Source organism: Agelaius phoeniceus, chromosome 4 (genome assembly GCF_051311805.1).
Source record: "Agelaius phoeniceus isolate bAgePho1 chromosome 4, bAgePho1.hap1, whole genome shotgun sequence".
In the NCBI taxonomy this organism is placed as follows: Eukaryota; Metazoa; Chordata; class Aves; order Passeriformes; family Icteridae; genus Agelaius; species Agelaius phoeniceus.
Window position 1 is genome coordinate 31,949,399 of NC_135268.1, and position 25,364 is coordinate 31,974,762.

The 25,364-nt window shown below is 42.0% G+C and overlaps 1 protein-coding gene across 1 annotated transcript in view; it reads right to left on the reverse strand.

The window, feature by feature from the left end:
* The window catches only part of DCHS2 (dachsous cadherin-related 2), a 105,186-nt gene extending 85,149 nt beyond the window's left edge, over positions 1 to 20,037 (reverse strand). The window contains exon 1 of the mRNA XM_054633831.2: positions 17,891 to 20,037. Coding sequence (XP_054489806.2) covers positions 17,891 to 19,702 — 1,812 coding nt within the window. The 5' untranslated portion in view covers positions 19,703 to 20,037. The remainder of the gene's footprint in view (positions 1 to 17,890) is intronic.
* Between the last annotated feature and the right edge of the window lie 5,327 nt (positions 20,038 to 25,364).

Sequence of the window (25,364 nt, forward strand, 5' to 3'; positions counted from 1 at the left end):
TACCTGAAAGCACAACTGCAGAAGAGCCTCAGTAACCTGAGGCTTTAAAGGACAAAAGCTTTACACAAGGCTAAACATGGTTTAGAGCTGGTCCAGAGAGGGAAAGGTAGCTAATTACTTATAACTCCCCTTATTACAAACATCAGCATCACTAGGAAAATTTAGTACATTATTTTGCACAACTCTGATAGAAAATTATGATATCTAAAATTCACTAAGGACTTTTTTTAAAGCACCTACTGGACTTTTAAAAGGCAATATAAGTACTACCTCCATTAAGATCTTAAAAACCCCTAACTTCTGCTGTGGAGGCTAACCACAACCTGGTATATATATGTAAAGGGGCCTTTCCAATCAAATAATAAAGCTTGTTGATGGCAGAATAGTTGATTACTTTCATCTGGTAGCAGGATAACTATAACACATTGTCCTAATGATCTTCAGCCAGGGAATTTTAAATTGAGCATGCCCTTACCACAGCTCAGTTTCTTAACAATACCCTTCAGATACTAGGAAAATTAATAAAGACAACAAGATAACAAAGACATCTACTGTAGCTTCTTAAACCCATCCATTTCTAATTGCAGGGAACAACAGCATAAACTCTAGTTAAGTTGAGTTCACAAAAAGGCTGTATTTGTCAAAGAAAAACACAATCTGTGAGACTTTCAAACACCTAACATTAATAAAGATTTTTCCCAACATACAACTACCAAAATGGAAAACTTTGTGATCAGTGGACATTCAGGATGCTGTCTACACTTACAGAGGTTTTAATTGCAACACACAGGTTTAGTGTGTTGCAATTACTGTGTCCAGTAATCCATTTTTCCTGTTCACAACACATAACCAGGGACAGACTAACACAGAGGAAACAGGTCAGTGATAGAACAGTCCTCTAAGTGGCAAGTGAAGGCAAGGGGTACATTAACTGCTGAACAGGTGAAATTTCTAGGGAATGGGAATGACTACATGAGTAATCTCTCCTGCAGAAATTAAATCCATTAGGCAATTAACTGCCTGAAGTGTTATATCCCCACTACAGGGATCACAGCTGAAACTGTCCCCCTTCAGATGGTTAACACCTGGACAAAGCCATTAGGCTTGGAATTAAATCATTGCCTTTCCCTGCAGCTGAGCCTGCAGAAGCATTCCTGAAGACTTTCACGTTTTTATATACATTTCTATAACTTCCCTGCAGGTCCCTCAAAAGTCAATCACTGATATTCAGTGTTTTCCACTTTACATTGAACTAATTAATTCAAGATAATGAAGTCAGGCTTTCAGTATTAAAGAGGCCTCTGGGGGAAATAAACCAACAGCAATGGTAGGGTGAGAGCACAAAGAGAACTGAAATTTCACAGTAAATTCTCCTTTATGAGAGAGGACCTTGCTTTACTGTCCAGGACTTTTCTTTCTCTTTCGATTTTCTTCTCTTAAGTCTTAGTTCCACAAAATTAATTTCATGTCTTGGATTTATTATAATCAGTTTCCTGGGAAACATCCTGGCATGCTACAGCATCTCACCAGATTAATATCAGAGTGATTAAGAGCACCTTCAAGACTAGAAATGCTTTCCAAGCACAGGTCTACAGCTGTGACTGTGGAAAACATATGGAATTTTTTCTGGTTTTAATGAACAAGAAAAGCCTTCACCTACACACCCCTTTTCAGAAAAAGGAAAATGGGAGCTTGATTTCTGCCTCTGTCCCTCTATTAACAACTGAGCCATCAGAGAAAAAAAAGGGGAAAAAAAGAGATAGAACATTTACTTTACTAACTTATTTGCTTCCTTAAGGATCAAAAATATGCTTTATCTCCAAAGGATGTCAACATTTTGTTCAGCCTGCAACACCTTGTTAAATTCAAATGTTCATATTTAATAGGAAATAGAACAAAAAACAGCAGTGAAACAAGTTTCAGAATCATTCTAAGTGAAAGCCTGTATTAATTTTTCAGCTCAGAAAAGGCAGGATAAGATCTAAAGCACTGAACCAGAGTAAGTGTGATAAAAGAGCCAATATAAGTCATATCTCTGGGGATTTGAACCAGAGAAGATAACAACAGCCTAATCTTGCTACTACTTATTTTGTGCTGCTGGTCTAAATGTCAAAACTATATTAACGATCAAAAAAATCCACTGAAAAGAACTTCAGACTAATGGTACTGGAGTGACAAGAAACTGACAAATTACTCCAAAACACAGATTGGAAGAGCAAATTAAAGACAGCTCCACCAAATCAATGTTAGTATTTTAAGGTTTTGAATAATATATCACATAAAGATCATCCATATTCATTGATGCTGCAGCTAGATGTGATCAATATACTTATAGCTTAGTAACCCTCTGAAGATATAAAATCCCTCTGCAATGGTCACAAATACACACAATGTTCCCAGAATCTAAATCTGTGTATTACATTATGGTTTCCAAGGCCAGCAATGACTGTACATATGAAGAGAATGTGAGATGAATGATTCTAGAGGAGTTCTATGCAAAAAAAATGTTCTTAAAGTTCACATTTTAAATGAGAGTAGCCAAATAACTAGAATTCAACTTATGGTTCTGTATTATATTGAATCCCATTTTTATTATAATTTAAAGGATAAGAATTAACAGTAACACTTTATTGCTGCAAAATAATATGGCAAGAATATTGAATGGTCTTAGTACTGTATACTTGGTAAAAAGCATTCAGATATCTAAAGAGAAATATTTATTCTAGATTTATTTGGTATTAAAGGGTGCTATCCACCATGACAATGACACAATGCCTCTTTTTTCCCAGCTGCTATGAAGGGCAGCTTAATATTCCAGTCTCATCACTGTATTTGTTAGTCTGCCACCTTCCTATTATCTTAAAACTGTTTTAAAGTCCTTTCCTCAGGACTTTAATTACCTGTGTAATCTTTTCTCCCATTCCATACATGCAACAGCAAACCTATAAACAAAACTAGGCTGAATTATAACCACAATTACATTATGTATAAGAACTTCACAGATTCTAGAGGAATACAACTGAGATTTTTATTCTTTCAAGTCAGAGATCCTATCTCTTGCTTGTAGTGATGTATCTTATTTAATTCAATGAATATTAATTTTGAAGAGGGATTACAGATATTCTAAATATTCAAAGGTCCTGAATTTTCTAGAGGATTTTTAAAAGCAGGGTGAGGAATATTACAGATGACTGTCTCTTGAGGCTCTGTGAAGGCTTCATTAAAAATTCCATTCAAGAAAAGCAGTTTTAGTACTGCATGATAATAATATCCACACTCACTGTGACAGTTCATGAATCCTCCCTGTAAACAATTCATGAACTTTGTCTGACATTTGGAAATGTTTTAATAAATATTGTTTTTTTAATTGACTAACTCGCATACATACTATTTCCAATCATACCACTCGAACCAGACAGAATGACTGGCCATTAAGAATAACAACTGCTTCATTGAGAGAGATTGATTAAAGTCAGTAAAGAGTTTTCTCCTGCTTGTCCACAAGGAGGAAGTGGAGAGAGCAGAGAACACCCAAGCAAGAAATATTCACTGAGCAGATAAAACATAAGCTTAAAAAGCTTTGAAAGAAAAGCCTACATAGGGGGCAATCTCAGACATTTTCAGAGAGCAGAAAGAAGGTGGTCTTATTTAGTTGGAGAAACATAAATTCACGTGAGAACAAAATGTCAGAAAAGCTTTGTTATGAAGAAAAGTCGGAAAGTGCAGAAGCCAAGAGGAGCTGGGCTGAATCCCAACAGTCACTTGCAAGATTTATGATATCTTCAGAAGGTGCTTAGAGACCCCACAGAGATTCAGATTCCAGGGGCTTAAAGAATGAATGGCCTAATGAAATAAATCCCTAACACATAAGCCAGTGAAATGTCCCACCAGAGAGGGAACTCTACCGGCAACCCCAGTTAACCTGTATGTTATTAAAAAGAAAAAAAAACAGAATGAATTCATGTGCAAGTCCATGAGCCAAGAGAAACATAGATGCTTAGTCCTCAGAGCAAGAAGATGAGATTTTAACAGCTGCAAAGTGTTGAGCTAATGCTTCAGAGGATATTCTGCTGTTTGGTGGATTCTTTCCCTCAGCATCACATTGAGTAAAGCTGAGTATCTGCTCTAGGTCTCCTTGGCCCCAGGACTAGACTTGAAGATATACAGAGAGAATTACCATCCTCTTGGAGAAAGAATATCACTAGGAATCATTTCTTTATAAGAAGCTTTGACTTCTCAGAGACTCATAAGCCAGTGAAAATAGCAAAGCCATTGGACTTGAATGTTTCAGACCATGTAATTACCACTTAAGTTTAAATTAAATGGAGGAATGAACAAGAGTTAGCCTGTATCTCAAAGTTTATGTGATAAATACATAATGCTCAAATGAGCAGTTAATAGAGACCAAAAAATCCTGGAGGGTTTGAGAAATGTATGAGGTATGAGAAAAGCCTAGCACTTCAATTAATCACTGAAGTGATATTTTTTTATATTAAAAAATATAGGTATTTCTGGACAGAAGAAAATGAAGAGAAATGTGTGTACTAAGATGAAATGAGAGCATGCTGTTAAAATTGGCCATTTTAATTGGCCATTGGGGAAGGAGTACCTTCCCCACTTCTCCTATCAGCAGTGATTATGGCCAGCATAACTACAGTGAGGACACAACAGGTCCTCACAAATAAAATTCAAACAGCATTCCAAGTGGGAGGACACAATATAGAATTATTATAAAACAGACAAATCAAACTGCAAGCCTGCAGCCGTAATCATTCTAGATCTTAACAAAACAATCTCTCTAAAAAAAAATCAAATGGAGGGACTACTAGAAAAGGAGAAAAACTGAATGTGGCAACTACAATCCTATCAGCCTGACTTAAATTTTCAAGGAATAAAGACAGAAAGGAAGACAAAACATTTGTCAAGTACTTCAGTATCTTTCCAATAACAGATTTTCTCTAGGCACAGAAGAAAGCTGATCTATATTTAATAAAGCAACCAACATTTCTTTACATACTAAGTAGAGAACAGCACAACTTTTAGTCAAAGAGTTATATTTTATAAAACTAGGTAAAGAAGGAATCAAAACAAGTTGTCTCGAAAAAGGGAATTAACAAATATGTTGGTTGTATTGATAACCAGCTTGTTAAATCTATTAATTAACCAGAAAAAAACCCGAACATAAGCAACTCAATAACATTCACTAATTCCTGAAACTAGAAAGTATTATCAGTGCAGCTAATCAAGAGGATCTTTACAGAATAACAAGAAGACTGAAGTAATAAATATAGAATGACAAAATATGAAATTACATACCAACAAACTAATATCTCTTGCTGCGAACTGGGAATTTATTCATTGGAAACTGAAGAAAATAACCACAAACATGGATGACTATAAGTTAAAGAGATCCAGCCTAAAAAAAGGATAAATGCAAACTGATTTAGGTGAGATGTTACCACTTAAGTACTAACATTCCTCTGCAAATAACTTAGAAAACACTGAATATAGGTGTTGGAGCAGAGAGGTCCTGATGCTGTTGAGTCAGGGAGGGAAAGAAAGACTCCAGTCTCCAGGTGGATCAGAAGGCAAAAGCGTTTCATGAAAGTAGCGGGTCTTTTATAATGTGACTCACTAAGGTGATACTGGATTGGTCTCAAAGTAGAAACATCTCACTCTGTTGGTGACTATGAATAGCACACTCTGGAGAACCATATCTATAAGCAATGGTTACAGAAAGAGAGATAATAATTGTTTTAATTATTTTCCTCTAAAATTCCCAGGCTCAGCCTGGGAGAAATTATCTCTCTCTGTTCTTTCTTCGACTGAACTGAGAATATCCACAAGGTCCAGTGGTCTGACTAGAGCCAGTGACCTGATGAAAACACCTGCCTGACCATGCATTTCAGAAGGCACAGCAGTTCTGATATGTTTCCCAGAAATGTGGGGTAGGCAAGGGGAGGTTTAGTCACTGGGAGCCTCTGGGGACGGTGGGTACTGAGATTTGCACCTGATAATCCCTACCAATGTTTCTAATTTTCATCCATACTTTCTAGGAAAAATTACCATGATTAGCGCATGCTCATAGGCCTAAAACATGGTTTCCATTAGAAGCAATTAGCAAGAATTATGGCATAGCATAAAATCAAAATCTCAAAAAGTGCACGATAAATGGCCTCCAATAAGATGTAATAGACATAGAAAACATTTGTGCTTCCTGGCGATTTCCGAACATTTCAACAACGTTTAGAAACTGAGGGATAACTTGTGTCCCACAACCACAGGGTTCTGGAAATGTAACACATGGTCTAGTCTAACTCCCAAATACTGGCTAGAGTCTTCCTTTCAGACAAACATTTCTGAAAATTAAAAGCAGTTAGCCTTTCAAAAAGGCTGTTTCAACTGTCAGGTCTTTCCCCCATCCTCAGATACAGGCACAAGTGGATATTAAAATAAAATCTTAAAAGCCCAGTCAAAATTTTGATTAGTTTTGAGAAAATGTAAACATTACTTCTTTAATTGAATATTACAAACCTAAGAGACCTAGTGTTTGTTTTTTATCAATGGAAAGAGAACACAAAAGCAGTCTGGTATCATGGCAAAATTATTATAAAGCTGTACCCCTGCCAAAATTATTGCTAAAGACACCAACTTCAAAGACAGCTAAAAAAGGAAAAGAAACAAATTCCAGGATATGGAATTTGACTTTCATAGTAACAAAAGGGAGCAAACAAACAAACAAGAGCCAAATACATGGGAGGTTGCCATTCTTCTTTCTTTTGAAAACCAGAATGAAATGCTCTCTCTTAGATCCCTTAAAAGTTATGCAAATCTAAAACTAAAGGAGAAAGAATTTTCTAACTTGTGACTTCATTTTCAATTTAATCTTTTGGGGAAAATAATTATTCTACTATTACTAGACACAGTAACACATTGTTTTGAAATGTGTTACATTAAGAAGGGGTTTTGGGCTCTGGGAAAGCAGGTCACATTTAGTTTGTTTAGTATTAGTTTGTTTCATCCCCTTGCTCCTACAGGGCATGCACACAGCATTCTCTTCCCCTCAGAAACCCACAGACACACATTAAACTGACTGGGATTTTAAAAATGCAGAAAAGCTGAAAATCCCCCCAAAGGACAATCTGTGGCTGATTGCATTGCAGAATATGTTCCTGAGCTCCCTGTATGTTTGAACAACTGAAGTTTTTTGAAAAGATGCTCCCAGTTCTCCCCACTGTCTCTCAACTTGTCCAGCCACCAACTGGAGTGATGTTGTTGTATAGTCTTACTATAGACCTACACAAGCACGTAGCAGAGGCAGGGAACACCAGGTTTTGTCTATTTTAAAACCCATCATTACCAAACCTTGTGGTCTGATTCAATAGACAATGTTCAATTTGAGCAATTTTTGCCCCATCCTTCTTTTGCACCATGAGCTGGAGACTAGATCCTGATGGGGCTCCAAACACCAAGTGACCCTTGGTACTACTGGTGCTGAACAGCTACCCCAGAGCTTCACTAGAATAACCACAAGTGTAAGCACAGTATGCTCCAAAACATCCAAAGTGATTTATTTTCTCAAAATGCTGCAAATCAGGTTCTCTTGCATGTCTTCATGAGCAGCAGTAGCAGTACAGTACACAAAACAGGTTTTGAGTGTTTAGTGTACTATACTGAACAAGTGCTGAGTTAGTGCTTTAAGGTTACTGCTTCCCTTCCCCTGAATGTAACTGCAAATTCTAAAGTCTAAACCCTGATTGATACATGTATGTAGATGAATGTATTTTCTAGTGGTACACCAAAAACCCTATCTATACCACATGCACTTATGGTCCCATGTATGGCTTAAATATTAACAGAGGCATAATCCCTCTCTCCAAGAGATTATTCTCTTCCATTTGGGAGCATCTTAAGACAATCTTTTCAGAAGAGGGTAACAGACATGCTTTATTGAGTCCATGTCCATGTAAACACACATTAATCCTACAGTAATGTCAATTAAGCATCTTAGTGATCAAAGTACCAAACTGAAATGTATCTATAAAATTACCTAATTAATAAAAATGCAATAGCCTATCCAATGATTAATGAAATAACTTTAAGTAAAAATAATTAGGTGTCTATGTATCTATGCAGAGTGTTTAATATCTGACCTTACCTGTGTAAAGAAGCAGAGATGAAGCTATCAATATATCTGTGACAGCCTATGAGAAAACAGTTTCATGCAAATGATAGGTTTAATATTAATGCCACAATACAGAAGGACACATGGAAGAAAAGGCTTTGATAAATCATTACTGTGGTATGTCTGGACATGAGCTCAAAATTCAAAGCAGGAAAAACTGAAAGTGTAGAATAAAATTCTATTCATTGGGGGTTTATGCAACTGAAAACAAAAGGTCATGTAAAAGGTAATGCACCAGAAGCAGAATGCAGTCATCTCCACAGTTTCTTTGATTGGTAAGATACATCCAGTTCCTTGGACACTGCATTAAACCATATGTGTTTGTTTATAACTGTTAAAAAAAGAGCATACACAAGTTGTTTGTCTCACATATGTTTAGCCAGACATTAGCTAAAAACTGCCCTTCCTGTTGCCCCTTTCCCAGTACCAGATGTAGGCACAAGTCAGTGGAAGTGGAGCAGACAGAGGCATGACAACCTAATTCCCTGCATGAAGGAAGTAGCTGGGGACAAGGAGGGGGAAGGGGAGACATAAACACTTTGCACAAGGTCAGTGCAGGAGATTGAGACATCTGTCAGGCCTGGAAGTTAGTACATTTGCTTTTATTACAGCCAATAATGTTAGTACTGCAACAGTTTATGCTGAAAGCAGTGCAGCCTGTGAGCATAACTACATAGGCACAACTACCCTGATTTTTATTTTAAATCATTTCCCCAGGAAATGGAACTAGTAAAGTCTGGCATAAATGTAATGCTTGTTTTCTTTTAGTTCAGAGAACAGGAAGAGAGAGAACCTAGAGCTGCGTCTCTAATGTACTTTCAGTTACAGAATGAAAACCCACTTCTAAACAAAGCACTTCAAAGCATTTCAAAGTCCATAGATTTGACCCATCCAGAGTAACCCAAGTTATCAATGGGAAGCTTGTGGAAGTGAGGAAATAGGCACAAAAAAGGACTGCAACATAAGCATTGTCTGTCCCTTAAAACAATGTTCTGCTAACTCTCCCTGTCAGATGCTACAATGAAGCTCTAGGTTGTACTGTCAAGTTCACCCACTTAAAGAAAGCCCAGTTAAAACTTTCTTTATCCTATTTCATTTAAATGGGATTAACTGAGGAATACGATTTGACTCCATACACAACACAACCAGTAACCCACCTATTTTGGTACATATTTCCTGCCTCCACCCTAAAAACACTTAACGAGGAGGAGGAGGAGGAGTCAGCAGAGATTTTATATCTTAGCATATCCACCCAGCACACAGGTCCTTACAAAGATCCCTTCTGCATTAGAGTGCACTAGTAGTTCCTGTAAATCCTTACAGTTACTACATTTGGCCAAGCATGTGTTAGAAAAAATACAGCTATTTAATCACCTGCAGATTATTTATTTATAATATAAAATTATATACACAAGTTTATATAGGAGAGTAGCTCAGTACAAAGAGGTGGGAAGTACCTGCACATCTTCTGCTGCAATGCTAAATATACCACCACTCTTCAGGCATGACAGAAATCCCTTGCAATTCAATATTCTGAGAAGAATTATTTCACCTAAGTGCCAATGAAATTAATGATTTTGTACAGCTTCCTATATACTTGTCTCAAAGAGCTTAGAACTGATTGAATGAACTGTGATTTATGAGCATCATTTTAAAAATCCATTACTCCTTCTGAAAGAAGTGCCTTTTTACACAGATTAGTATGCTTTTCTCATAGACTGAGCAAGGCACTATCTTCTATTAATTCTATAACATGTGAACTTTCTTCTGCTACATTTCCTTTATAAACAAGGCTTAACTTTATATTTTCACCAGTGGCATGTTTCAGCATTTGGTGTTAAAGAATAGCTGCTGGCCAGATGTTTTTTTTCTTTTTTTCAGCTAACAAGAAGGAGTACTGGAAATGAATGGGGAGGTGATACAGCAGATGTGAAATCATAAGGAGTTGGACCAACATCCTCTTTGTCTCTAGGTTGAGAGCAAAAGGTGCTTTCTCCTGGAGTAGGCAGCTGATTGACACATCTACCACCACAACATATTAGGGCCAATGATACTTGGGAAATGCTGACGTGAGGGCTAGGTAATTTCATTAAAATTAAAATGAAAAAAATCCATTCAGGGCTACAAATGTGCAAAAACTACCTTGCCTGGGATATCCTGAGACTGAAAATGGTCAAACACCAAGAATCCATGAGGGAAAATGTCACGTTTGCCCTGCTCTTGCCCTGCTCTTGCAGGGTGTATGCTTTTAGCTTCTATAACAAGAAGGATATGGGGCTAGATAGGAAATTTATTGGTCTGATACAATACATATAATGACTGCTGCATATAACACCTGCCCCAAATGAGCTGTGTGATATTTTACCCCAACAGTTTTGTTAGCTGATATCTCTGCTTCCATGCTGTTCACACCTGCAGCAGGATTTGAACAATCAGTTGGACAGAGAGCCCCATTCCTCACTACAGAAGTGTTCACAATACTTTGACACTCAATGTGGAGTTCAGATTGCTCAGACAAATTTAAAAGAAAAAAATGCAGACTCTGGAAATCATTGATTATTTTTCAGCATGCAACTAGAAGTTTGTTTTCAGGAATTAACTGAGCCATGAAGTAAAATTAAAAGGCTCATGCTGCTGCGTGTCAATCTGCTTGCATAGTGAAGTGGAATTTAAAGGATTCCTAATTCATCTGTTTCCCAATGCTTTCCAGGAAAGACTGAGCATTCTGCTGACCCAGAAATTCATGAAAATCTGTAAGGACAAAAAAATGCCATTAATATTTGATAAATTGACAAAACCAAAAATACCCATCCATTTACAGCTTATTAATAATTTGCTCTAGTGTACTATAAGACAACTGCTGATGCCAATTCTTTGTATAAAAGTGAATGCCAGCAAAACCCATCCATTTCTGAATTGGGATGACTTCCATCTAAAAAAGTAATTCAGGACCATTACTCCAGAAGGTCAGTGGCTATAAATGAACTCTTGTTGGAAACTTAACAGAAATGTTATTCATTACGCCGCATAAAAACCTAAAAATTTAGCAGCCAAAGGTATTTAAGAACTCTATCTTTGCCACTGGTGCTCTGAGTAGGCTATTAGCTAATATTTTAGTACACAGCTCTCTGCAATGTAAAGTCTATGATTAAGACCTTTTAATATCATTACTCCTCTTCCTCTTAGTTAGGGACATATCTAATTTCTCCAACAAGAATATCTTAATCATTTATGCTTGGTTTCTATCACAGCCATAGACTGAAGTATGCAGAAAATTTTGGACTTAGCCACACATAAGCTTTCAAAACTTCCCTCTTTCCAGATCCAGTTTGTTGACATCAATTAAAAGATTTTCCTGAGAACTGGGGAAAAAAGGTAATTTACTGCAATAACTTTTTAAATGTTTTTGTTCTTAAACTTTAACATAATTTTTAATTCTCAAATAAAAGCCAAATGTTTCCATGACAATGTGTTTTTGATGTTTCAGTATTTCATATGTTCTCAAAATCTTGGATTAAGGTAGAAAACAGCTGTAGATTTATTACACAGATGGGGGGCAATTACCTTTGGAGAACTGTTTTTTGCAGGTGTTAGACACTGAAAATTTAACACTTGCCACATTTAAGAGTAATCACAAACTAAGAGAAGCAAAGTGAAAGGCTTCCAATTCCAATTTCCCAGGATAACAGCTTCTTAAATCTACAAAGCACCCATTCAATGTCAGATAAGGATTGCATCAAGGAACAGAGTCTCATTCTTACAAATGCTTTAATTATTAAACGGAACAGTTTTTCTATTTTTAAAATGCTAAAAGGCCACCATAAGAGAATTCTTAAGCAAAAATATTTGGAGAGTTCCCATTCACCTGAAGTTACCTAATGATTAAAATTATGTATTTTGGGGGTTGATTTTTTTTCTTCCTTCCTGCAATCAACTCAGCATGGCCAACTACTACTGCTGCACAGATTCAAAGAAACATCTATTTGTCTTTGAGCCCAGACCACCCACACCTCCTAAAGCTACATATTAAGAGATCACAAAAAGCTGTGCATAGCTACAAAAACCGATTTTATATCCACAAAGCTATGATAATATACTGAGAATCTACTGAACAGCTTCTGGAGTGCAAAGGGATACTTGTTGTGAATTTAGAAAGAAATAATTGCTACAAAATTACACATCTAACCGATAAATGATAACATGTTAACTGCTTTCAGATTCACTATAAGAATAGAAATTGGATGAACAAGTAAATAGTTTTGAATTATAGTTACAGATTAGATGACAAATTTCTTTGCTGTTGCTGTAGTTTAGTCTGGGGTTTGGTCTCTCTGCTGTCAACTGTATTAGTTTTAAAACACAGTAGCATTTCAAGTCAACAAAAAAAATCTGTCTTTTTTGCAGCTGACTTTAAATTGAATACAGTGAAAATAGGACCTGGAGAAATCAAGAAGCAGAGGAATTCATGGCATGACATCTTTAGCTTCTTTCTGGCTTACCTCTAACAGGGATGAGTTGGATTTCATAACTCTTTAGAATTTGCATGAACCTTCTTTGCTGGCTTCATTTCTGCTTTTGGTAATTGCAGTGGGGCTTAAATGATCCAGAACTAAAACCAAGAGGGAAAGGACTGTCCTTTTAGCTCCTTGTTTCAACATTCAGGGAAAGAAAAGGAAGAAAAATGTGGTCTGCAGCCAATGCTGGTGCTACCTGCTTAGTGTCTCAATGACAGATTACAGTCTCTAAGTCTCCATCCCTCAAAGCAGGGATGTATCCTCCATTCCTTTTTGTCCTCTTAGTTTTCTTTTTAATTTTGCAGAAGGCAGAGAAAAATTAGAGAAGAGGCATGTTATAATGTCTTTTTAGAATTCTCTCTTTCTGCAAGTAGCTCTTGGAAATGTGTATTTCAGGAAAGTAACAGCTCGCAAATATACTAAGCACTTAAAAAATCCTCAAACCACATGCATCCTTCTTACATATATTATACCTTTAAATAGTATTTTCTAAAGTCTCACTGATTTATTATTCCATAATTCCTGGCATATCTAGATTAACTTTAAGACCTTTAAACAAAATCTCTCTTTGATGTCATTGTATTTACAAAATTCCCACAATCTCAGCATCAGAAAGTCTATTATTTTTAAATAAAAGGAATAGAGAAACCCTACCCAGTAAGTTGAAACAGCCTCCTTAATGGATCAGAAAAGTACAAGTTGTCATAACACTGGAATGCATGTGATTCTCTATCATTTGCCAGATAATATATGTTTTTTCTCTTCCTCTGCTCTTTCAGCAATGACTCTAAAGCCAATAAACATGAATTTTCTAATACACCATAAAAGAAAATAAATTTACTAAAAAGCTACTGACATGGCTGTTACTAATTCATGACAATGTTCTCTTCAATATGCAATTACAGGTACATAACTTGTTAGACTTTTCATAAGAATGCACGTGCACTGTAAGAGAATGACCATCCCACATTTATACACTAAAAGCTACAGCACACTCTGGCAGTGGAAGCAAGTTTAACCTACAAGCCCCAAACACATACAGAATGTACTGTGCTATATAACTCAAAACAAACACCTTCATTAGGTTAAAAATTTGAGTTGAACTGACAGCTGTCACCATCACCAAATCATTAAGCTTTGCAGAAGCCAGTAAGGGAAATACTCTTTTATGTAGGAGTCCTTGGAGGATAAGAAAGAGAATGTGGTGTTTCCATCCCATCTAGGTAAAAAAACACCAGGCAAATTGATGCCAACATGATGTGCTGGTTTCTCCTAATTCAGATAATGTTGTAGCCTGCTCAGAGACAGAAAGAGGGAGAAAGAATATTACCTTTCAATACTCTACTTCAGCTAGAAGACAGGAAATCTGGCAACCTGGCAAATCTGGCAACACAGTACTATAATTACGAGATATATTGTGCTAAAGAGAACCATGAGTATTGAGAAGCATTACAATCTCCAAAAAAGCTTGAAAATAAAAATTTTACCAGAATTAAACCTCTGTTATCAAGGCAGGTCTATGACAAAGCTTTATTTCTTAATTCAGGATAAGTGAATGGCTCAGAGGAGAGACACTTTGTCACACCCTTACCCTTAGGCCACAGAGGTGCAGTTAACAAAGAGTTACACATCATCAGATGCTAAATCTACCTAAAATTGTCAAGCTCACACCAGAGTGCAGAAATAGGGCATAATCACCACCATCACTCAACAGTCAATGGACATTTGTAATCACACTGGTCTTTGAGAAAGTATAGTAAGAAAGACAGAAGAGCACCCAATGAGTTCTCACTCGTTCCTCCATCTTATTCCATTTCTAGGTCATGCTGAAGATCTTCAGGAAAATAGATTCTTATTATGCTGAAAGATCATCATAATAACTGATTAAGGCCAGTGGCCACTCAAAATTAACATGCAGTACCTCTACATGAAGAAACCAGGATGTTGATACATCTGAAAAAATCAAAGCATTACGAAAATGTCTGCAGACATCACAAGACACCAAGAGTGCTTCTGCTGCTTCCCTTTTAGTTACTGCAAATTGCCTTGATCTACAATTTATTTCTGGTTGCATTCACTTTCACCTTCCTGTACCTTTTTTTTAGGCATGCCACCAGCAATGCTTACATTTTAACAAAGGTGTGTCTATAACAACTGGTAACAAACCAGAAGTTCAGTATCAAAAATAGGCCAAAGTTAAACAAATGCTGTTAATGACTTCAAAATTCTACTTAGGTCTTTCACTGCATACATCTGCTCTACTTTCTAAAGTCTGATAACCCACTACTTTCTCACTGATTTTCCCTTTTCTTCATTTAACATTCTCCCATTTGTCTGCTGATCTCCTCCTGCATTACCTACCCTGAGGATGCAATATTTTATATGCAATATGTTAATTAATGGCAACAAATTCCATTTATTTTTCAGGATTCAGATTCTCCCTTACTGGTCAATCTGCACTGGAAGGTTGAGTCTTTTGTTCACAAGGAAAAGCCCAGACATATGCCCAGAACAAAGCAGTACTTCCAGAAGTGGCTGAAAAATATGTCTTTTAAGTACATGGTTAACTCTTCTAATTGTTAAATTCCTACAGACTAGGAGGAACCACTAATACAGACTTACATGCAAGTTGATCCATTTCACAGGACTAGCCCCTGTTATGGGCTATTTCTGTGGAGAGTAGAGGGGAAATGGAGATAATTTGAATGATCACTGTAGGAGTTCAAGATCTCCCAGAAGGAAAGAAATCCCCCATTATCCACATGCAGTCAAGAACATATGGGAACAAGTTGTGCAGTTATTTAATGGCTGGGTAGAGGCACAGCAAAGCACTAAGGTAGAAGGCTCTAGACAGTGTACGAGGCAATGGTTTGTCACAAGCTGGTCCCTAAGCAAAGGTTACTGATGAACATGACTACTTCAGTAATGCCCTTTGCTTACAGAGGGAAAAGACTAGAGGGTTTAGAAGACTTGCAGGTATCATGATTGTGACTCAAATATAAAACAAATGTTTAACATCACCTCCCAGCTTGCGGAGCAGGGGCAGATGTAACATGAGTAGCCTCCTTCAATATCTTGGTTTGTTTCCTATTCTCCAGGAGCAGCAATAACAGTAACATGGTTACCTCCTTCTCAGGCTAGCTCTGATGCTCATGAGCCCACCTGGAGGACTCACACCACGGACCCTGAAAAACGTGTTGGCCAAACCAAAACCTATTTTCTACATTCTCATCACTCACTCCAACTCCTGGAGCAACACAAATGGAGCTGCCCGCTTCATGCTTACAATCTTTGAGCAGAAGGTTTCCTTTCCTGGGGGAAAAGATACAAGGATTATTGTAGAAGGTGGACATGTTTAAAGTTTAAGCCTGCTACACAATGTAGAATTAAACTTGGACATCACTACAATGATCCTGGATTAAGCTGCAAGTAGAACCAGCTTCCTCTCCTGGCAGGCCATAGGATACTCATCTGCTATTCTTCCTGTGCATGTCTCTCATGCCTCCTTCTCATTCATGTTTGGCTTTATTACCCCTAGTTCAATCATCACCGGGACGTGACTATTTCTTTCTACTCTCTAAAAAGGATTATGGCAGCTTGGTGACACTTCCAAAATTCAGTGCACTGTGAGTGATATCCACTCCCATGACATCACAGTGCATGACATGTGCGGCCCTAGAAATTCTGCGCTATTAATGCACCAAAACATTAAAAAAAAAAAAGTAAAACCACAAGTACAAGTTATTCGCTTTGAAACACTCAGGAACCCTTCGGGAGGCTTCTACCCGCTTCAATCGAAAGCAAGCAGCCGCTGTCCGCCAGCCCGGCCGCGGTGCCGGGCTGCGGCCGCGCTCCCCGCCGGCCCCGCTGCCTTTCAGCACCACGGACGCCCGCGCCAGGGCCGGGGCTGCCGCCCCGCCGCTCGCTCCGCCCCGGGACATCGCCAGCTCCTAAAATTATGTTGTTATTCTTCTTCTGGGCTTTCCTGGGGCCATCGATGCACAGTGTTCTGGGGTCTTTTTGGGGTTCGGGTTTTTGGTTTTTTTTTTTCCTCCATGGTGTTGAAAGAAAATGAAAGGGCAGTGATGGGATTTTCTTTCTGACTTGGGATACCAAATGAAAAGCTCCATGAGCTCAACCTGCCCAAGGTTTTATAGATTAAATTGTATTAGGGCTCTAAAAATGGTGTACTTTGTGAGCTCAGAGTACAATTTGGAAAAAAGAGAAAAAATTATATAGAGAAGGAAACGCCTTTTGTTCCAATCAGCTATTGTCAGACCCAAAATATCACCAATGACTCCCGACTTGAAAAGAAAAAAATTAATTTAGTAGGCCACCTGAAGATAAAGACAAATTGATTTTTCATCAGATGTACTGAGGAAACACATTGCAGTTCTCCCTAGGTCTCCTCTTTAAGTAATGGTTTTTCCCAAATTCATGTGAGTTCTGCACAAACTCAGAAGCATTCACAGGCCCAACTGCTGTGAATTTTCTTCTGATGGAAAAGGCTTTGTTCATTTCAAAGGTATACATTCTGCAATGCTTTTTCAAGCTAAAAGCAAAAGGGCTCTCTGTCAACTTCTGGCCCTCCAAAGCCTCCAGTCAACCTCACCTGCGAAGAATAAAAAGGGGTTTTGACAGACAAGTAGAATTTTTTTCTCTATGAGGACTAATCAGTTTCGGCAAAGGCAGGGTGAGTTGATTCACGTCGTTAGCACAAAGCTCGGGAACCATCACAAAGGCCCTGAAGTGCATTTTAATTGTGTGTTACACTGGCTGCCCTTCTCTCTGGCTCAGTTTGGGTCATGCTGCCCTCGGGACGGGTCCTACCGGCTCTCTGAACACCATCTCAAGTCCTCAGAAGTATCACAGCTGGTTTAACTCCCTCTGAGGTTTAACCAGAGCTGATACTTGACTCCTTCTGAAGACCTGAGCTGTGCTCATTACCCACGCTGCAAGTGTTACGGGGCAAGGAACGCGTTTCTCAGAGCGCTTGTGAGACTGGCGGTACGAGGGCCGCGCTGACTAGTTGCGCTCCACCTGCCGCGGGCCCTGCTTCCCGGCAGAGCTGGAGCGCGGCGGCGGTGCCATGGAGCGCAGGCGTTCCAGGGCAGCGGCCCCGGAGGCCGGACCGTGCCCGACCGAGCGGGGCCGGCCCGTGCCGGACCGAGCGGGGCCGTGAGGGGCTCACCTGGAGGAGGCGGCGGCCGCGCGCGGCGTGCTCGGGCATGCGCGCGCGGTACACGGCGCGCTCGAAGCGCGGCTCGTTGTCGTTGGCGTCCTCCACGCGCACGCTGAGGCGGCACGCGGCGGCGCGCGGCGGGACGCCGCCGTCCCGCGCCACCACGCGCAGCTCCAGCGCCGCCTGCCGCTCCCGGTCCAGGCGCGCGCGGGTGCTGACGGCGCCGCTCCGCGCGTCGATGCGCAGCAGGGCCAGGGCGGCCGCGTCGCCCTCCAGCGCGTACCGCACCTCGGCGTTGGGCGAGCCCGGCTCGTCGGCGTCGGAGGCGCTGAGGCGGAGCACGGCGGTGCCGGGGGAGGCGGCCTCCGAGACGGCGGCGCGGTAGTGGGGCTGCGGGAACGCGGGCGTCTCGTCGTTGAGGTCGGCGACGCGCAGCAGCAGCGGCTCCTCGGCAGAGAGCGGCGGCGTGCCGCCGTCCGTGGCCACCAGCCGCAGCTCGTACAGGTCGCGGCTTTCGCGGTCCAGCGGCCCCGCCACGCAGAGGAAGAAGACGCCGGCCCCGGCCGTCCGCAAGGCGAAGGCGCCGTCGCCGCCCAGCAGGGCCAGCGCGATGCCGCCGCCGTCGCCCTCTGCGCCCTCCTCGTCGGCGTCCGAGACGGAGACTCGGGCCACGTAGTCGCCGGGCCGCGCTCCTTCGGAGACCCGCGGGCCGCCGGTCTCGGTGAGGTAGAGCAGACGGATGGAGGGCCGGTTATCGTTCACGTCCAGCACGGCCACGGAGACGAGGACGCTGGAGACCTCGGGCTGGGCGCCGCCGTCCCGCGCCTCCACGACCAGGCGGTGCAGGGCCCGCGCCTCGCGGTCTAGCGGGCGGCGGAGGCGCAGGACGCCGCTGCGCTCCTCCACCGCGAAGTAGCCGTCGGGGTCGCTCTGCCGGCGATTGATGGCGTACCGCACCTCGCCGTTGGCGCCCAGGTCGGGGTCGGTGGCCCGCAGGCGGCAGACGGCGGTGCCCGGCGGCGCGTCCTCCCGCAGCCGCGCCCGGTACTCGTCGCGGCTGAAGGCGGGCGCGTTGTCGTTCTCGTCCAGCACCCGCACCGACACCCGCAGGCGGCCGCGTCGCCGCGGGCTGCCGCCGTCCCACGCCTCCACCACCAGCCGGTGGACGTCAGCCCGTTCGCGGTCCAGCCGCCGCAGCAGCACCAGCTCCAGCGGCTCCGGCCGCACATAGCGCAGCTGGAAGAGCGGCGGCTCCCCCGCCGCGCCGCCCTCCTCCAGCAGCGCGTAGCCCTGCGTGCCGAAGCCGCCCGCGTCGGGGTCGCGGGCAGCCGGCAGGCGGAAAGCGGTGCCGGGCGGGCTGAGCTCGGAGATGTTGAGCTGCAGACTGTCCTTCGGGAAGCGCGGCGGGTGGTCGTTCACGTCGGTGACAGCGATCTCCACCTGCACCACCTCGCCGCGCAGCGTGGCCGCCGCGAAGCTGTAGCGCGCCCGCCGCTCCCGGTCCAGCCGCCGCGCCGTGCGGATGATGCCCGTCTCCGGCTGGACGTGGAAGTCCGCCAGCACCGCCGACTCGCCGCTCCCCTCCGACAGCAGAAAGCCCCCGAGCGGGTCCGAGCCCGGTGGCAGTCCCGCGCGGATGTCGCCCACCAGCGTCTCGGCCGGCAGCCCCTCGTCCACTGCCAGGCTGAGGTTATACACCGGCGCCGCGCCGCCGCCCGCCGCGCACAGCCACAGCGGCAGCAGCAGCGCCAGCGCCCGTCCCGTCGGGGGAGCGCCGTCCTGCCCGGCCCGGCACCTGCCGGCCCGCAGCCGCCGCGCCATGCTTGGCCGCTAAGCCGGCATCGCGGGCAGCCCGCGCCCTGCTGCTCGCCACCGCCACGCAGGTGCCTCCGCCTCGCCGCCGCGGGAGCGACTCCGAACGCCGCCGCCGGTGATGGGAAGGACGAGCGTGTGCGAGGAGGCGGGAGAGCGGCTCCCGCCGCCGCCGCCCCGCGCAGCCCCCGCCCCGCCGCGCCCCCGCAGCCCTGGGGGCCACCGCCCGCCCGCCCACCCACCCAGCGGCCGGGGGGGCGGCCGCGTCCCCCGCGCACGGACGTGCCGAGCTCGGTCAGGATAGTGTGGCGCTGCTCCGGTGCCGCCCAGGATCCGGAGAGGTCTTCGCCGAAATTGATTACTCGGGAAATTAGCTGGTGGGACAAAGCGTGACTAGCGCACGGGCTGCGTCTAGATGCAGAGGCATGGCTCGTGAAGGACAGGAATTTAAATGAAACAGAAATCTGCGAGGATAAACGAGTTTGCACAATTCAGCAAGGATTTGTCTCGCCTTAATATTCAGGTCCTCATTTTCCATTAAAAGGCTTGCTTGTTATCCTAGCACCAGGTCAGTAAATAGCAACTCAGCATGGCAGGGAAGCATTTACCAGAGGTAAAGCTTTAACTAGAAACTTCAATCAGTTTCAGCAAGACCAGAACTTTTTTCCTTTACCACTATTCCTGACTCTCACATCTAATCTCAGAATGGTCTAAGAATGAATAAATGTTTTTCAATTACACCAAGAATACACAGTGTCATATAAATGCTAAGTACCAGCCATCCATCTATCCACGAAAGCCAAGTACAATACTTTAGTGGTTACTCCTCTCTTGCTGTTCCCACTGATCCTTTACAAACTTAACTTCAGTTTTCAGGCAAGAATCTAACAGCTGTTTAGAGAAAAGTAAATTCATCCTAGGACTGACAAGTAAAATCAGGGCAAAGACAGTAAGTAGCAGGAGGAGTTACTATAGCTTAGTCCTCTTCTATGAAGGGGCACTTGACAGGGCAGCTGTTTTACTATTTGCCCCTTTTCAAAGTCATGGAAGAACTACCCAAGTACACTGCCAGAGCACTCTAAGGAGGGAGAAAACTCACTGCAAGTGAGGAGAAGGTAAAGAAATGTTTTTTCCAACATTTTTGAGACCTACACAATACCACATATCCAGGTTAAGAGAGAGAATTAGGTTCTAAAGTAAGTTTAGAAGTCCTACTGCATGTGTGTAGTTGCATGGACAGGAGGGGGAACACATGAGATTACATCCACTGTATCTGACTTGCCTCTTTACACAGAGAAATGGGGCAGAGCAAAGCTTAGGTCTTGTCAGATCTTCTTAGGCAAATTCTGAGAAAGTCTCTGTATATTTATACACTGTGATAATTACAAGCATAGAAGTAAGAAGGAAATGCAGAGACCCTTGCCAGCTTAGTTCATATTCATTGAGAAAACACATGGATCCTCCCCAAGTCACAGATGTTCAATATGAAAATGCCTGAATTCCACTGAATCACGGCAAGTTTGGAAAAACAGCCATGTCCCTTGCAGCCCATGCTGTCACTAAGAAAACATGTGAATCATGTTCAGTCAGGCACAATCACCAAAAAACTAAATAAAACCTGCTGTTGACATGGTCAGGCAGTGCCTAAAGAGCAAAATTCTGTCTTCAGATACAGCATGTATAAAGATAGCAGGGGAAAAATAAGACTGACGTAGTTATCTGTGGTTCTGGCAGTATTCGTGTATTTTGTGAAACTAAGACACTTTAACAGTTTTGTATGAAGTAAAGTCATATGAAAGCACTGCCCAGCTACAGCATGTTTCCAGAAATCTTTGGGACACTATAGATGTTTTGCCTACTGTGAGAATGAGCTTTACCTCTTAAGTGTTCCTCTACCTTCTTTGTGTTTCTGCCTTCTCTGAATCTATTCTTTCTTCCGTTCCTTTCTTAAACATTTTTTCTTCCTCTCTTTTGCCATGTTCATGACCTCATTCTTTTCTTCCACAAATCACAAACAGAAGTTTCTAAATCTTAAGGAGATGTTTGCCATCTCCTGGATATATTTAGCTGCCCCTGCTGTTCCCCATCTTCTCAGTGACATGCTGACCTACACAAAAAAGAGAACTGACAGTTCTAAGACATGGTGGGAAGCTGCAACAATGACATTATCCCAGGGGAAGCAGGGTGTCAAAGTTGTAGTGCACTAGCCACCTCCTACATCCTCAACAGATCGCTCTCATAGTGAAGACACTTGTCACCACCTCAGATCTACAAAGTATTCCACTGTAAAAAGTGGGCAGGAGGAGAAGCATATTATTTGAAGATGAGGGATGTTGGTTAGAGTACACAAAATGCCAAAGCATTCCAGTTTAGAAAGGATTGCCTGTTGGTGAGCCAGCCTGCTCAGTTAGATAGAAGAAGGTTACTTCTCCTGCTGTTCTCCAATCACATTCCTGGAGGTGGCCACCTCTGACTTTGCAGGCAGGTGAACAGCACAGGAATCCACTTTCAAACTACAGAAGTTTTGAACTCTATGTCTTCAGGCAACCCTACATGAGCATCTCTCTAATCTAATATGCAAGGCAGTGAACTCTGGTGCTCCTGAGCAGCTCCACATGCCAAATTCAGCTGTCTTGTGGCAGGGACCCAGCCTCCAGGAAAGGAGCAAGGAAGGAAGCTGGAAGGTGATAGCTGTATCAGCTGCTCAAATTAAATCAGCCCATATTTGCAAATCACAATTTACTATAGCTTAATCCTCCCTGGATTAATTGGAAATTCTTTTTCCTTCAAGGAGAATTAAACTATAGCAAACCAAAGCCGGGTATGACACTAGAGTGCAAAAGATCACTGAAACAGAGATAGTGTTGCTACAACCACAAAGGTCTACCAATAACAGAGTTAATTCTATCTACAAACATTCCCTCACCCGCACAACAGCTGTGGCAGCTGAAGGTGTGACTCTCGCATGCTGTAGACATGGCTGAAGTGGTAAAGCAGGATGACCACTTCCTTTTCTGCCACTCGCTGGCTCACTGCAAACCATCTTCAGCAGCAGCAGCAGCAGCAGCAGCAGCAGTTCAAGCCAAGCCACCTGACTTGGGGCTGACACAGGGCGGGAGCGCTGTAGGATCCATTCCAGCGCTCATTAGATGGGCGGTAGCAGCCAGCTGAGGGCAGAGCGTGGCTGAACTGCTCCAGACAGAGCTGAAGCAAATAAAATAAAACCTGAAAAATTTTCCATGAAGTTGTTTCCTGCTGTTTGAAGACAGTATGGTCTCAGCTGCTTGTTACTGCCTTTCAGCCAGTGGGCACCATGCTTCCATTTCTGCCTACCAGACGGTGTTCCCTGATCCTCTGTGGGTTTAGTTTAAGGACAGAGATTAGTTTAAGCAATGCTGAAACAATGATTTCCATTAACCCCAGTGATTTTTTTTCCTATGCTGGGTTACAGAACGCCCATATAAATCAGCTTTCTGGCAAAATTGTGCTGCGGGGAAGCACTAATATCTTCAACTATTGCAGCTGGATCTAAGAAAGGATGTTTGTCTCCAGCCTCACTGGCTGGGGTCACTATGGATATTCAGCCTCTAATATATGATATATGGAGAAAGCGTTAACTTTGCAGAGCATCAGGTGTTTCATTATTTATAGTTCCCCAGGCACACATATATTGATTTCAGCAACACCTCCTTGAAGGAGTGTCAGCTGCACAAAAGATCTTCTGGTGACTACATGAAGGCTGGTCACAGTTACTATAATAAAGAGCTATGTAGGGACTGCTCTTCTTATAAATGCAGAGAAATGTAATTAAGAGTATTTTTTTTTTCTGGTAGCCATCTTTAACTCTTAATCACAAGCTAATTTGCCGAACTCCTTTTGCTGTGAAATAATAGATGCTTTGCCTTCTCTGTGAAAAAATCGTGTAGTTGCCAGAATCTGATTGGAAATAATATACCTGAGTCGGTCTTCAAAAGTAGGACAGACTTTCATACTGTTTGTAATACAGATAGTAGTAGTGGGGTGTTTCAGTTTCATTCCAGATATACCACAATGCCTTCACTCCACCTGTAGAGCATGTGGCTCCTGCCTTCTGTGGGCAATTACTTCAGAATTTGTCACTCAGATATAACCATTTAAGGTAGGATTACTGAGATCAATATTTTCACATTAACTTTATTTCTAGTCCACTTATCTCATATGCTGTCAACCAGACTTAATCATCTGTCCCAATTTTGTGTTTCCATTTTATGGATCTTCATTAATCTCTTTGCTGTCAATCCCATTCTGTTTCTACACACCTTCCCAGCTGCAAATCCAATCACTTTTCAAGATGATTGCTCAAATATACTTAGATTTGCCTGAAAAAATTGGTTTTATCCTACACATTAAATTTATCCCACTATCCACTACAGGATGAGGACATTTCTTGTTATGCACAATATATAACTGATCCTTTATTATGAGCAAAGTTTATAAAAATATCAAATATTTATTAATTTATTTATTAATTAATTTATTATTTTAATTTTGTTAATATTTTTAAATATTAACATAATTCATTTAATTATACTAGGTAGGTGTTCATTCAGATTTTGACATCCTAACTAATTTTATATCTATACCTATATTTAATTTATAAATTTGGTCACAGATTTAATTAATCTAGCAATGAGATTTTATCCAAAAGTAAAAGACCCTATATTTGATAGCTGTTCACTGCCTCATTTGTTATTAACATGATATGGGGTTATCTTTAAAACAGAAAAAAAGGCTTATTTCTTTAGCTGTCTGTTATTCCAACAAGCTGATGCAGATTTGAAGAAATCTCTTCAGGATGACAAAGGGTTCACCCTTACAGGCCAGGAATAAACACGCAAGAGCTTCCCACTACATGGGCTGCAATCCACATAAAGCTGTGCTTTGCCATCTTCTTGCCACTGCTGAATCCAGACCTTGGTGGCCTCTCTAAAACCTGAAAGGTAGCTCCAGAAAGTGTGAAAAAATATATCCCAGGCTGGATTTAATACTCCTTGGATATAATATCTCCCTGTTGAATTTTCACATAAAATTTATGAGATTATCTACATTACCAACTTCTCTCACACAATAATAGATTACAACCTGCAGTCAGCTCCAGTAGTCAAATTCTATGTGTGTAGAAGAATGAAAGAAAAAAAGATGAAGATGCGAGAAACAAAATGGGACCAAATCCTGTTGTTGGGTTTGTTTGTCTGAACTGCAGCTGATACTGAAAGTATGCAATGACCAAACACATTTGCAGGAGCTCCAAATTCAGATAATCTTCATCTGAATGCAGCCTCTTAAATCAGGGATGTAAGTGCAGCATTATGAAAGTTATTCCATATCCACAGGAGATGATATCCTAGCACTTACTATGCTTCCCAATCTATGTCTCTCTAAGCTTTGAAGCTTTAAAAGTCAAGACCTGTCTGAGAGCATGCAAAACAAAACCATTACAACCATATCTAAAGACACAGAAGTCATCAAGCAGAGGATTGTTCTGAATTAGCTCTTCCCAGATTTCCCTTCAGTGACGTCAGTTGGCCGATGTTAACGTTGGCCAGTGCTGTGCGCAGCACTCGTGGTGCCAGCGAGCCAAAATACAGTAGTTGGAAGTAAAAAGTCAGTTAACAGAGTTCAAGCTGCAAAC